This window comes from Misgurnus anguillicaudatus, chromosome 15 (genome assembly GCF_027580225.2).
Source record: "Misgurnus anguillicaudatus chromosome 15, ASM2758022v2, whole genome shotgun sequence".
Lineage (NCBI taxonomy): Eukaryota > Metazoa > Chordata > Actinopteri > Cypriniformes > Cobitidae > Misgurnus > Misgurnus anguillicaudatus.
In genome coordinates this window covers 10,276,774-10,291,934 of record NC_073351.2, presented here as the reverse complement: position 1 = coordinate 10,291,934, position 15,161 = coordinate 10,276,774, and the positions used below count along the sequence as shown (strand labels likewise).

The 15,161-nt window shown below is 35.3% G+C and overlaps 1 protein-coding gene across 3 annotated transcripts in view; it reads left to right on the top strand.

The window, feature by feature from the left end:
• The first annotated feature begins 1,646 nt into the window (after nt 1-1,646).
• Nucleotides 1,647-15,161, top strand: part of aplp2 (amyloid beta (A4) precursor-like protein 2) — a 95,872-nt gene continuing 82,357 nt past the window's right edge. Inside the window, exon 1 of one of the 3 annotated variants that reach the window (XM_055175055.2) lies at nt 1,647-1,932. In XM_055175055.2, coding sequence (XP_055031030.2) covers nt 1,861-1,932 — 72 coding nt within the window. In that variant the 5' untranslated portion in view covers nt 1,647-1,860. The remainder of the gene's footprint in view (nt 1,933-15,161) is intronic. The other 2 variants (XM_055175049.2, XM_055175052.2) reach the window with 2 other exon arrangements.

Genomic DNA, 15,161 nt, shown 5'->3' with positions numbered 1-15,161 from the left:
ATTGGGTATAAAGTATGAACTAAAGTTTGAACTGAATTGAATAACCTTAAGGGGCGGCTTCCCGGACAAGGATTAGACTAGTCCTAGACTAAAATAAATTTAAGAGCTGTCCAAACTGAAAACAACTTGCACTTACATATCTTAAAATACATCAATGCCCCTTTGTTTGCCTCAAAATGCACACCAGTAATGTTTTTAGTAAGGCATGTTTGTTAAAACTAGTTATATTTCCTAATTAAACTAAGGTCTAGTCCTGGTTTAAGCTAATCCTTGTCCGGGAAACCATCCCTAGATGTTCATTAAATGTTTATTGTCCATTATAGTTATGCATAACTATTTCAATTGACCAACTGTAATAAAATCACCCAGGAAAAAAAACACATCTGTGTAAAAATACATAAGTGTGTTATTGGTGATAAAAACATGTAAACAGGGCTAGCTTGTCTTAAATGTACCCTTTTGTATAAAATATTTAGCCACAAGCAAAGTAAGATTTAACAAGTAACCTAAATACGACTCTTCTTTCCCATATCTTCTACAAAACCAAAACAAATCAGAAATCATCATGAAAAAAATATTAAAAATCTTCTTAGAGGCGCTTCAAATATTTACAATAACAAAACAAATAAAATAAATCCTCAGTTTGAAGATCACATAAAATAAAAATTTACATTCACATCACCAGAGCAATTTTTTTATTGCAAGTAAACAAGAGTAATTTGCAACCGCTTCAAAAAATCATGGATGAAATAAGTATACAATAAAGTAGGGAATGAAGGCAACCATTAAAACAATAAAGAGAAATAAAGAAAAAATACAGAGGTAATAGAATTTATGTAGGCTAACATTCATCAGATCATTATACAAATGCACAAATTGGACACTTTTTTGGTTGTTAACCTTCGTTAGGGTCATAATTAAATAATTCATGTCATAATTAAAGAAAATTGTTTTATTTGGGAACTGTTGAGAAAAAAATACATTTATGAAAATAATATTTTGCCACTAAAATACTTACATTTCCTATATATTCTATATTTGGTTTACAATGAAAAAATAGCAGAATATTTCACACATAGTTAAATCAATGATTTTGACAAATCAGACAAAAATCGTTTGAGAAGGGGACATTTGAAGAAAAGATGATCAATTTATTCAGTAACACAATTACAAAAATTACAATTCAAATGAGTGTAACTAAATTTAGAAGGGACTACATTTATAAACTCATTAGAAGGGGTTATATTATGCAAAATGTTTACATTTAGTTCTTTAACTTTGTTTGGGACGCAAAATTGATGAGGTAAGAGGCATGTTTTTGTAATTAATTTTATTTATTAAAGAATTCCAGATTTTTTTTTTTCTTTGACTGAAACACATTTCTTATATTTTTGTTACTATATTTTGGGTCATAAATAATTTTGTCTTCAACTAAAAATCTCTTTTAACTTTTTACAATTTCTTTAAATAATAAATGACATCTTATTAAATGAACAAGACCATTAGCCTATAGCTTTCACTATTGTAAGAAATTCCTTATGGACAATTTAGCAAAATCTAGCAAAATCTTTACAAAACTTTTTTCCAGGGTGAACGCTTGATGACCTCATTTCCGGTGAGTCCCGCATCAGACGGTCGGTGGCGCGCTTGGTCCTGTTTTAGCGCTCGAGTCGATCCCGTGGCAGGCGGAGATATATGAGCGACATTCCACTCACTGATCGCGCAGTACACAGGGTCATTTCACACAGAGAGGACCGTTCGAGGATCATTTACTGAGATCTCTTCTGTTTATTAGCCTCTTATACGAATTCACAGACGGATAAATTCAGCACGATTCGTTCCAGAGATCAGCCGAGGAAGATGGCTTCAATCCCCGCCGTGTCTGTGCTGATTCTGGCCATCGTTGTTCCGAGCCTGGCTGGATATATTGAGGTCTGTACGCATTTTCTTACTCTCATGTTTTCGTTATTCTCAGATTTTCTCATTTACAAACTGTTTGTCCACTGACATTTGCCTTTTGCTATTAAAAATCCTTGATTAAGCCAAGTCTATATTTAATAGCACCTATTTATGATATCATTAGTCTAATAAGAAACTGTAAAGTGTTAATTTCTCTCGATTAACGTTAGTTAGACCAGTTTGGGGGAACATAAGAAATGAATACGAGTTTAATTATAAACCTTACAGTAACTGACTGTCTTTGGTTATTTGGAGAACCAAATCTGAGTACATGGGGTTGTTTATCGTAAGGCGAGCAATGAGGATTACTGGCATGTTGTATTTTAAGTTTATACCTGGTGTTTACATTGTTAAATTACAAAGCTAAAAACAATTTATTGATTCTGTCATTGTGTCTGTTTAAAGTCCTTCATTGCGCAGATACAGCAAACTAAATGTGCGCATTTATAGATAAAGCCCTTTCTTGCCAACGTTACTTCCAAATCTCAACCTCATTAAACTCATTAAACTTTAACAGAGGTCAAATGCCTTTATACAGTTTATTTAAAATGTACTTTTTTTTAAATGTTAGTTTTTATATTAAAATCTTTCACCTGAAAAGCTTGCACACTTATTATTGTGCTGGTTGCCCATTTGCAGTAATAGTATTAAAAGAGAGCAATCAAGAGGTTATGCCAAACTAAGATCATACTTAAAATAAAAAAAGTAATGGTACCCACATTTATGTTTGGTTGGTTGATGCATGTGTTGATTTTGTTAGCAATCAAATAAATATCTGGGCTTTTGCATTGCTCACACCTTGCCAAGATGATCCCTACAGGAGGGGAAATGTTTTTTTTTTCAAGCTACCTCACTTAACTGTGGCTACATTTGCACTGGAGGCTTTATTTGTGCTTTGATGGGATGAGTTGTTCATTCAGTAAGATGACAGCTAAGCCTTGCAGGCATAATTCAACTAATTGTGAAACAATTCTTTATAATGCCTAAAATAATGAGATCAATGGACTGAAATAAACGATGAAATAATTTCTCTGTGTACTCGCCTAATTGATGCATTTAGAGATGCGCGTGAAGTACTCGGGAGGTGCAGTGATGTTTATGGATATGCACAGATTAGAAATTTAGAGAATCATTTTACATTCGGATCAATATTTTGACCCTATTGTATTTCTGTTATTACAGCTTTTATCTCTGATGCACATTTGACTCCTTTTATCCGTGATTGCATTTACCTGATACCTTTTCAGGTGTAAGATTACAATGTTATTTTGGGAGCTTGTCGAGAGAGTGATTCTGAGATGAAGTCTCATTGACCTCAGACCTGATTTACGATCTTGCTGAGAAAGTTCTGCAAGGGTGCTGCGGAGCCCAGAGCGATCGCAACATAAACTGCAGAAGAAACCTGCGTGTATTGAAGCATCCTGATTTATATTGGCAGAGATGGGCAGATGAAGAGAGACGATGAGAGCGTGTTAAAAGTCACACTGAATGATTTGAGTGTTGCATCTCTGCTGTTAGCTTTGTGAGGTTGCTGCGAGCTTGTTTTCTGCAATTTGTTTCCTCAGCTGTGCCAATGTCCTCATTTGATTCTGCTATAGCCAGACTGTACATGATGCGTGTTTTTCGACTGGTTACACACATTTTTACAATGGATGTTAACTGGAGCCTCAAAAGGTCTGTTCTTAAACATTAAAGATTTAGATGTGTTAATATTAATTATCATTAATTTGATTGGATGGTTGGTCTTAAATTCATTTGGATTAAATATGCACAGATCAAGGGGTCATAAATCGAAATTGGACCGTTTTTGCTGTTAATGTGATCGGCAATCAGCTGTTTTTTGTTTTACTTCAAACAATCTGTGTTTTGGACACAAACCTGTCTCTGAAATGAACTGTCTTGAGACAAAATGTCTTAGGACAAAAGCAACATTTCTTTATCTCAGTGTAATGCCTGATAAAGCTTTGTTTGTTTGATAGTCTGAGTGTATGATTTAGTAAATAACTCACGATGTTGTGATATGGATGAAATGTTGTAAACATAGTAGGTGTTGATGTACGTTCGCTATCTCGGACTTCGTATAATCATAATGTTTCATTGTAACTGTTTCATTGTCGCGAAATAACTAGCAGTTCGGTCAGGCTGCAAAAGACGCCATTTGAACATGCGTCGCACACTTGGTTGCTCTGATTGGTTGTAGATTTATCCAATTGAGTCCAGAGGCCTTTTTTTCTGGTTCGATTGAAACACGCCCCATAATTACAGCCCAATTGAGTGGTTTCAGAATCAAATTCTGACTAGAATTGAGTATGTATGACAACGTCAGGCTAACGTTTCAGCAATTTTTCTAAAGAAATATTACCGTATTGGCTTTCTCTGGCACAATAAGATTCAAGTGCTACTCTGATGATCAAATTTCCAAATTGTTCTTTTAAGTCAAAGTGATTATGCTTTTTGTGCCATAGACAGCAAAATGTTTAAGTCAACTGTTCAGGCATTTAAGAGGCACTGAAATGTGTGTTCTGATTCGGTCTGGTAGATACGGTCTGGTCATATAGACCGTTTCATCGGACGCACGTGATACACGTCTGGATCCGAACCTTACTTCCGGTTTTGTTTTTTTAATGGTCTGACTAGTTGCTAAACTGATCTCTTGAACAAATGCCTCGTCGAAAATAACAAATGTTTTGGTTTTCTAGGTAATCTATGTGCTGTTTTTTTTTCTTGTTATATAAATAAACTACGTTTAAAGTACTTTGTTGTTATTTATTCTTAGCAGAGTTTACCGGAAGTTACGTGCGGACCGCGACAGCCGCTTGTTTATGTTGTTACTGCTGAAACGGTCTACAGGCAGTTTTGGTGATCTGATGATTTTATATTGCGATTGATCTTGAAGACGTCCACAATCCAATTTTTAACTGAATTGTATAGATTTTAATCTCGTATAAAGCGTAAAACAAGCACGTTTTACTTAATAATGCAGATATTAATGCACAAAATGCACATAAACACTCAACTTTATTTGGTTGTCTTGTTTATATAAATGTATTTATTATTTGCTTAAATAAGGGCATGTTTAAGCCTGGATCTTAAAATTGAAAGAAAATCACAATTTTGATCGTCGATCCTCTGTTATAAAGTTTGGTCGCTTCTAATTTTAAAGGTGCCAAAGATACATTGAAATAATGTTAAATTGTTCTCTGACATAGAAGGTATGTGACTTTACACTCTAAAAATGGCTGGGTTATTTTTGACCCATAATGGGTAAATATTGGACAGAACACGTGCTGGGTTAAAAATTGACTCAATGCTGGGTTATTTTAACCCAACTGCTGGGTTATAATACCCCATGGTTGCATAACAACAACCCAACATTGGGTCATTTTTAACCCAGCACGGGGTATTTTTAACCCAGCATGTGTGTTCTGTCCAATATTTACCCATTATGGGTCAAAAATAACCCAGCCATTTTTAGAGTGTATTAAGTGCAAAAAGTAAAAGAAAATGAAAATATATTTTTATTGGACATAAAGTAGTTGCTTAATCTTATTTTCTATTAAATTAACTCAAACAAGTTTCTCTTAAAAATATTAGCTTGAAGCCCTCTAAAATTATACATTAGTTTCTCAAACTAATTTGAATAAATTATTTTTGGGTTAGTTATTACCGAATGCATTACAGTGCAAGCACAAAACTCAGTTGTGCTGATGTAGCATGTTGCCAGCTAATGCAACACAGGCTTGCTGGAATGTTACAGGCACTATATTTGTGTTCTGGGCAGAGCAAAAAGCACAGGCTTGGTTTCCACATTTATCTGGCTTTCACTCTTAGTAACGCAAGCTCTGACATAGCCTATGACAAATGAGTGATGAAATTTACTGAATACATAGAAACACAATGTTTTGTGTAGTGTGATGATCACACTGCTGTACGAACATAATGTTTATTCAGTCTCAACATTATGTGAATTTCTTATCTGAAATGAACTCTGGTAAAGTCTCTTCTGATTTGGAAATTGTAAACAAAAATGTTGCTTTTTTACAGCTATTTAAGGGTTTAGATTGCTCAGGATACTCAATCTAGCAGCGCTGCCTTCCATGTTGTGACTCTAAGCTCCTGAAATGAGTCATATTGTGAAATCAAAATTTATCCTGTTTATGTTACAAATACATTCTTATGCAGTCATAGTCACATGCTATTCCTTATAAATATTTTTCTCCTTCTCCTTTCTCCTATGTTCATTGTTCTCCATCAGAAACATTTTCTTTTTGAATTAATTGATTGTCCTATTCTGCGTTAAATATGATGTTATGCTTGGAAACCCCCCCCCCCCCTTTAAGCAGGTCTGACATTTAAACACACGTCAAAGCACTAAGAGGCTTTTTACACCTTGTATTAAGATGCATTTTGTCACAAGTGGACGACGCTAAATACAGGTGTAAATGGGGTGTAAAAGGGTTTGAGCTTGTCTACTTTCGACCACATTCAGAGGTAGTCGATAACGCATTCGACCAGATTGCTTTTGTGATGTAGATGCTGATGTGGTTCGAGCAGCCACAAAAGACCGCCTATTGATCTACAGTAATGCGTGATGTACGAGCACAATGTTTTTACATCAGTCCTGACTTCTATCTCAAACCCATTGTGTTTAGCGCCCTCTTTAGGCTATAATCGATTAAACTAAAGCGTTTGGTCTCCGCCTCTTTCATTTTTGTTTCATTTTGCAAGCGTTTGAAAGTTGCGCAAGCTGGTTTCATCAATTACATATACATAACGTTGTGCTGCATGTTTATCAACAACACAAGCAGCAGTACTATTAGCGCTAATATTAATGCGCTTCAATTTAAACCCGTGTTTTTTCCTGCTCACGTTTAACCACTCGCCCATAGTTCATCCCCTTGAATGACTCAAAACAGAAGAGATCGAAAATGGACGAATTCGAGATGAATTAAAACACCAGGTGGGACGAACATGTGCCTCTCCCGTCCACTTGTGATTTGACCGACCAAACGCATCGTAATACCCGGTATAAACGGTCTAGGTGTTTGTCTTTTTGTCGCACCTGTGTTTGGTTAACAAGATGAAATGGCTTGTGGGTGTGTGAATGTTTGCGGGGTGTGTGGTTTGTTTGCAGGAGCGATGGTGTCTGCACCCTTTACCACACAAACCATTTGTATGCAGACTTTGTTGTGTGAATGTGTTAGGAGGTCTTTTAATAGCGCACTCACCCCAGGAGTGATGAATGAACAGGGGTGAGGGGCTATTGTCAGCTCTGAATGGGTGCGAGCAGCTTGACCAACACAAGGACCTGATTGGGACATAAATGGATGTATGTTTATCAGATACAATGACAGACAGCCAGGCTGGAGATCAGACGTTAATTGCTTCATTGTGCACTTCTCTGGATGCTAATCTCCTGACTTTGATGTTGTTATTGTGACCCAGGAGCTGTTTACACCACAATGCTTTTTAACCGTAAACGGGAAAGTTTTAGGCAGTTTAGCTTTAGTTTACAAAACAACAGCGTTTGGGGTCCTTTTAAAAGCAAACTTTTGATGATGCGATTCTAAGTTTAAGTTTTTACAAATGACGCATTGTTGTCTTTGTCTAAGCTACGTAAAGGCAAATCTATGATAACGGTAATGTTATTTATGTGTTAATTCAGTCTATAGGGATGCGCGAGTATAATCAAAACAACAATGGTGGCCTACAGGAATGTGTTTGTGCTGCTTAAAATACAGAGTTTATTTACACTTAAAAAATATTGGCGCTTTATAGACAGTTTCAGCAGTAGCATCATAAACACGCAGCTTTCGTGGTTATCATGTATCTTCCGTTGAACTCTGCGAAGAATAAGTAACAACAAAGTCCTTTTAAAGTAGTTTATTTATATAACAAACAAAATAAACAACATGTAGATTAAATAGGAACCCAAAAAATATGTTATTTTCGACGAGGTATTTGTTTAAGAGTTCCGAGTCAGACCATTAAACAAACAAAAACCAGAAGTACAGTTCGACCAGACGCTTATCGCGTCACCGCACGTGTGCCCAATGAAACTGAAGAAGAATTCGTCTTTAGAAGAATTCCTATGTATGTGTGCAGAGATGTTCTCTACAAAGTAACATCGCCATCTGCTGGCCTAGCACACACAATACTATTGAACTTTAGCAAAATTCGCCAATAAAGTATCGAACGTATTAATTCGTAGTAACGGATTAATGTCAGGGAACTACACTAACCTTTTCCACTGGTGGCACTTGCGCTACCAACTTTTTCAGTTACTGGCGCAAAATATGATTTGGTCGCACATATTTTTTCAAGTTATATTAAGGCGCTCTGGTTAATAATGAACAATACTGAAACTGTATTGCATACAGATATGCTTTTTATTTTACTTGCCATCTTTTAAACCACATGCCGCCTTGTTTTCTTAAACGTTGCAGTCAGTGTTTCCCACAGATCTGAAATTTACTTGGTGGTGGTAACCGGTAAAAAGGGCAATCATTACCCACTGACAAATAATGGTCTACTATACATGTGACGTAGAACTAATAATGTGTGACACAACACAATACTTTGATTTATTGAAAATTAATATTAATTTCACATTATATTTCATTAATCTAACCACCCCAAACTTTCTTTGCCATTAACAAAGCTGACACTGGGGGCTTCCGGTTCCGGCGACTGAGGGAATGGCAGCGTAGTTCATCGTCTCCGACGACGACCTAATTAAAAGCTCCACTAAATCTTGAGAAAAATAAAAACTTTCTTTTAAACAGTCTGTAATAGTGGGACAACAATGGAAACGAGAGTGAAGAGCAGGAAAACTAACACTGATGTCCCAGAAACCGAATGTAGACAGCAAGAAGCAGCCGTCGGCGCAACACATGCGTTAGCTCAAAAGCAAGATGCTAATCGTCAACAAACTTCCCCGGATAAAACCCCGCAAATTAATCTGGAACGGATCTTGGAGGAGATTCAAAACTTTCGCAAAGAGAATAATCGTCAGCTGGATGATATTAAGACAGAATTAAACAAGACAAATCAAAGAATTGGGCACGCAGAAGATCGCATTGAAGAAATTGAAACGCGAATGCAAAGCGTGGAAGAGATAATGCAAAAAATGATAAAAGTACAGTCGCAGCTGGAAAGCAAACAGATTGATCAAGAAGGAAGATCGAGAAGAGATAATATAAGGATATACAACGTGCCAGAAGGCGCCGAGAAAAACCCCATGACTGACTACATCGAACAACTTCTGCGAGAGACTTTGGATTTTCCCCCGGAGACAGAACTACTCGTGGAAAGAGCACACCGCGCACTTGCACCCAAGCCTGGAGCGAACGCGAGACCCAGGTCGATTGTAGTGAAATTCCTCAGATACAAAACAAAAGAAGAAGTAATCCGAAAGGCGTGGATGAAAAAGGATATATTTGTGGGTCAACAAAAAATCTACTTTGATCATGATTATCCCCCTACGGTTCTTCAAAAAAGAAAGGAATACACGGAGGTGAAAAAGGTGCTGAAAGAAAAGAAGATCCGATTCCAGACCCCCTATCCGGCAAGACTACGTGTGTTCTATGAAGATGGAACCCGCATCTACAACACAGTTGAGGAAGCGTATCTGGATATGGAGAAAAGAGGGTTCAACGTGGAGAAAACATCGTTGACTGAATCACTCGCTGAGCAACTAGAGCGCACGTCTTGGGAGACTGTTTCACACCGGAAAACAATAGGTAAAAAGGCTCCGAGATCGACAGACATCAGGGAACGTCTACATGTATATAGAAGATAATGTGAGGCTGCATATAAATGTTAGAGGAAAACTTTGGACCTTAAATCGTTAATTTAATTTCACTCCTCGTATTACTGAATGACAACACACTACGTCGTAACGTCGGACACGTGAGTTATGTTCCCTTGTACCTCATGTAAAGACGGTACACTGGAGGGCCCTGATCATCACTATGGAAGAGAAGGCTTCCCCTCCATGACAGACGCCACTACCAACTTGTTACAGGGTCGTTTGTTTCAGACCCCTATCTTGGAAGCTCGTTATGTTTGTCAGAGTTCTAATATTCTTTTCTTTACTTGTTCGATTATTGTTTCTCCAGGGTTTGTGCCTCGCCATCAACCATCCTTTAGATATCAATGTTATATTGAACAGACATGACAAACAATGAAGTAAAAGTAATCTCTTTCAATGTGAATGGTTTGCTTAACCCAATTAAAAGGAAAAAAATCTTAAGCAAAATGAAAAAAGAAAAGGCCCATATTGTATATTTACAAGAGACACATTTGAGTAACACTGAGCATGACAAATTGAAAAGATTGGGATTCACCCAGATCTATTATTCTTCATATCATACAGGACATAGGAGAGGAGTTATTATTTTGATATCTCACAAGGTTATTTTTGAAAAGGCAGTGTTTCCCACAGGATTTTGAGAGACTGTGGTGGTGATGACGTCACCCGCTAATTAGCATATATGTGACGTCATCATGTCGTGTTTGAGTTTGATCTAGTGCTGGCACCTGAAATATGTTTCACTTCTACTCTTTGATCTGTATCTGTATTTGATCTGTATTATCAAATTATATTTTAAGCCGAATTAAGCTGTTTTAAATAGTGAAATAAAAATGTAAATGGTAATCATGAAAATTCTATTTGTGGGGGCCAGTGTTGATTCTGTGGTGGGCCACCACAAATAAATAAATGTATGGGAAACACTGAAAGGAATATGAGTATGCTGATAAAGAGGGTCGATTTATTTTTGTTCGTGGAGTGATGAATGGAACATATGTTACTTTATTTAACATTTATGCCCCACCAGGTAGTAATGTCTCCTTTTTTCAAAAGATTTATCAGATTATGTCCTCTGAAACAAACGGTATACTGATCTGTGGAGGTGATTTAAATGTACATTTACAGCCTGAGCTTGACTCTTCAAACAAAAAAGCTACCTTTTCTAAACCCATCCATCGGAAAATTAATACACTGATGAATGATATTGGCATAATTGATGTATGGAGAGATTTACACCCAAATACTAAGGATTATACACATTTTTCTCCCCCACATAATGTCTACACTAGGATAGATTATTACCTTATGTTTAATAGAGATAGGACCAGAGTGACAAGCTGTGATATTGGAACGATAGATATTAGTGATCATGCCCCAATCTACTTAACAGTAAAACTAGATAACAAATCTAAGGACACTTTGTGGAAATTAAACTTGAATCTTCTTAATGATCCCTCTTTTAAAATAAGTATTAAAGATGAGATTCACTCTTATTTAGAAACTAATGATAATGAAGAGGTCACACCCCCCATATTGTGGGATGCTGCAAAAGCAGTACTAAGAGGTAAAATTATAGCACTAGCCTCACTTAAAAAGAAAATTCGACAACAGGGACTAAAAAAATTACAGCATCAATTAAATTTATTAGAAAAAGAACATAAGGACAAACAAACTCCAAACATACTAGAACAAATAAAAAAAACAAGAAACGAAATTAATATGCTATATACTCAGGAAATAGAGAAAAAAATTATTTTTTCTAGGCAAAAATATTACGAAAATGGATCTAAATTTATGAAAATATTAGCATGGAAATTAAAAAAACAACAGGCAGATCAAACTATATACAAAATCAGGGATCCTATTACCAATAAAATACAAACCAAACAAGAAAACATTCAAGATGGTTTTGAAAGGTTCTATAAGAAATTATATTCTAAAATGCCTGAAGATAGAAACCAGGAGATTGATTGTTTTTTAGAAACATTGGAGTTACCTACCCTTACTGATGAGCAAAATAAAACGATGATAGCAGAAATAACGGCAGATGAAGTAAAAAGGGCTATAAATAAATTAAAGTCTAATAAATCCCCAGGACCGGATGGATTTACTGGGGAATGGTATAAAGCATTCCAGAAGGAACTAATACCCATTTTGGTCCGTACTTTTAATTGGGTTTTAAAGAATGCGATAGCTCCTCCATCTTGGAAGGATGCAATTATATCTATTATTCCAAAAGAAGGCAAAGATAAGTTAGAATGTGGATCGTATAGACCTTTATCAATATTAAACGTAGATTATAGACTCTTTACATCAATTATGTCCAGAAGAATGGAAGAATTCCTGCCCAACCTAATAAATCAAGATCAATCAGGCTTCATCCGTCAGAGGCAGACACAGGATAATATTAGGCGTACATTGCAAGTTATGAATCATATCAAGAAAAATAAATTAAAATCAATGATTCTAAGTCTAGATGCTGAAAAAGCCTTCGATTCAGTCAGCTGGGCTTATCTTTATAAGGTTCTACGTAAATTTGGCTTCCACGAAGATATAATTAGAAGTATACAGGCACTCTATGATACACCAACTGCAAAAATAAAGATTAACGGCTGCTTGTCAAAGTCATTTACATTAGAAAGAGGCACTAGACAAGGATGCCCATGGTCCCCACAATTATTTGCACTCTATTTAGAGCCCTTAGTACAAAGCATCAGACAGGATAAAACAATCCAAGGTATCACTATAAAAGGAGTGGAACACAAAATAGCCTGCTATGCAGATGACATACTGATTTATCTTGGAGACCCAACCAAATCTCTGCCTCAACTTATGAAACAATTTCAGAATTCTGGCCCTCTTTCTGGGTATAAATTAAATATTGATAAAACAGAAATAATTTCATATAATTATAATCCCCCTGTAAATATAAAAAATACATATCTGTTAAAATGGCATACAAAATCATTTAAATATTTAGGCATCCATTTGACAAAAAATATAGAAAAATTACAAAGAAAGAATTTTGATCCACTAACTGTAAAAATCAGAGAAGATTTAGCCAGATGGAATCTAATTCCCTTTTTTAGTTTTAGTTCACGGATTGAAGCAATTAAAATGAATGTATTACCAAAATTCCTCTATCTATTCCAATGTCTACCTGTAGAAATAACCGGAAAACAATTCATAGAGTGGGATAAAATGCTTTCACGTTTTATTTGGCAAGGGAAAAAACCCAGAATACGCTTTAAAACATTACAGCTTCCAAAGGATAAAGGAGGGTGGGCTCTTCCCTCACTAAAAGATTATTATACAGCAGCGCAAATTAAGATAGTAGTGAATTGGTGTGACCCACATTATAATGCCCCTTGGAAAGATATGGAAAGCTATACTACAAAGAATACTCCTGTACAAACAATATTAGCAGATAATAATTTAAGACAATACATAGATAAGCTAGAAGAACCTTGGACAAAGCTTACTTTAAATGTCTGGGCATCTGTAATAAAAGAATTTAAACTAATGGAACATACTTCTATTTTGAAATGGATTGCTTATGATTCAGACTTCACTCCAAATCAGTCTGATAACCGATTCAAATTGTGGACAAATAAGGGAATAACCTCTTTTTGCACAATCATTGAAAAAGGTGAACTTTTAAGCTTCCAAGTATTAAAGGAAAAACTCTCACTAGAAAATCAAGATTTCTACAGATACCTTCAGGTTCGAAGTTATTATGATAAAAAAATAAAAGGGAAATTCAAAGATAATTTGAACCCACTCATAGACTTGCTTAAAAAAGCATATACATCAGGTGTTAGATATAAGATAGTTTCTCAGATATATAAGAGCTTAATAAATATGAAGGAACATTCTACAAGTTATATAAAGGAGAAATGGATGACAGAAAGTGGAATAATTTTTACTGATGAAGAGTGGTCAAATATATGGAAATTTCAGTGGAAATCAACTAGGTCACTTAATTGGAAGGAGTTCTGCTGGAAAAATATTGTTAGATATTTTATAACACCAATACAAACAGCCAAATACAGCAATAACACTCCAAAATGTTGGCGAAACTGTGGATGTAATGAAGCAAACCACTATCATATATTCTGGGAATGTCAACACATGCAAGAATATTGGAAAGAATTACAGGATGCTCTTGAGCATATTTTTAGAAGAGACATACCTCTAGAATGCAAACTACTCTATTTTGGCTGTGTAGGCCCAGAAATTATGGCTGTAGATAATAAATATCTGATGGGTGTCCTTTTAGCAGCCAGTAAGAAGGCGATCACACGCAAATGGTTAAAACAAGAGAGACCAACATTAAACGACTGGATAGATGTGACCATAGAGATATACATGATGGAAAAGATTACCTTTTTTGTCAATTTAAAGAAAGATGTTTTTCTGGAAAAATGGAGGAATTGGGTTGCATACGTATCAGAAAGAAGATCAGATTTTGCTTCTATAGTTTAATAGATAAGAGTAATATATAATGTATATATTACTAATATATGTTTGTATGTGTATGTAATAACTTGAGAATATTCTAAACCACCTTGAGGATGTTAAGGATTGAATTTAAATAAGACACATGTTCTTACCCTGGATGTATATAGTTACCAGAAATTGTGGGTTTTTCTTTTTGTTTTTGTTTTTTGTTTCTGTGTTTTTTTTTTTTTGTAAAAGAGGACACTTTGAAACAACTGAACACATCTAGAGTACAATTTACATTTAAAACACAGCATGTAATTGCTCATACTTGTATTTGTCAAAACACTTTGAGATTGTAATGAGCATTATGTAAACTGAAATATAATGTATGATTGTACTGAAATGAAAGATCAAAATAAACATAAAATAAAAAAAAAAAAAAAAAAAAAAAAACAAAGCTGACACTGTTTGTCAAAGCACCACGAAAACACTTACTGTTTTTGCACTGATATATGAAGCAATTAGACCCCTTTTATCAAACTCAATATAATACAATACTATGTATAGTATATTAATAGACAGTGCAGGTCTATAGATTATAAATGTGACTGATGTTATGACTGATGTTATAATGGTAATAATTTCTATTAAATAGGCACTTTTACTGCTTCTGCTCTATCTTTCTATTTCTCTCTTGCCGATTTAAAAAGCTTAATCCACTCATTATTTCAAATTTAAAAGTCTACTTGCTGTCCCGGTGACAAACTTTACATTGCTTTGCTCGTTTAGTGCAATGGGCTTGACATTAGCACTGCTTTTTTGCTACAATCTGTGCAAACTTAATATGGATATGGTTTTAAAATATATGGTTTATTAATAATAAGATTATTAAAAACATGTGAGAAAGAAAACGCAGCGCGTGGTAGTAACAAGAACCATCGCCATA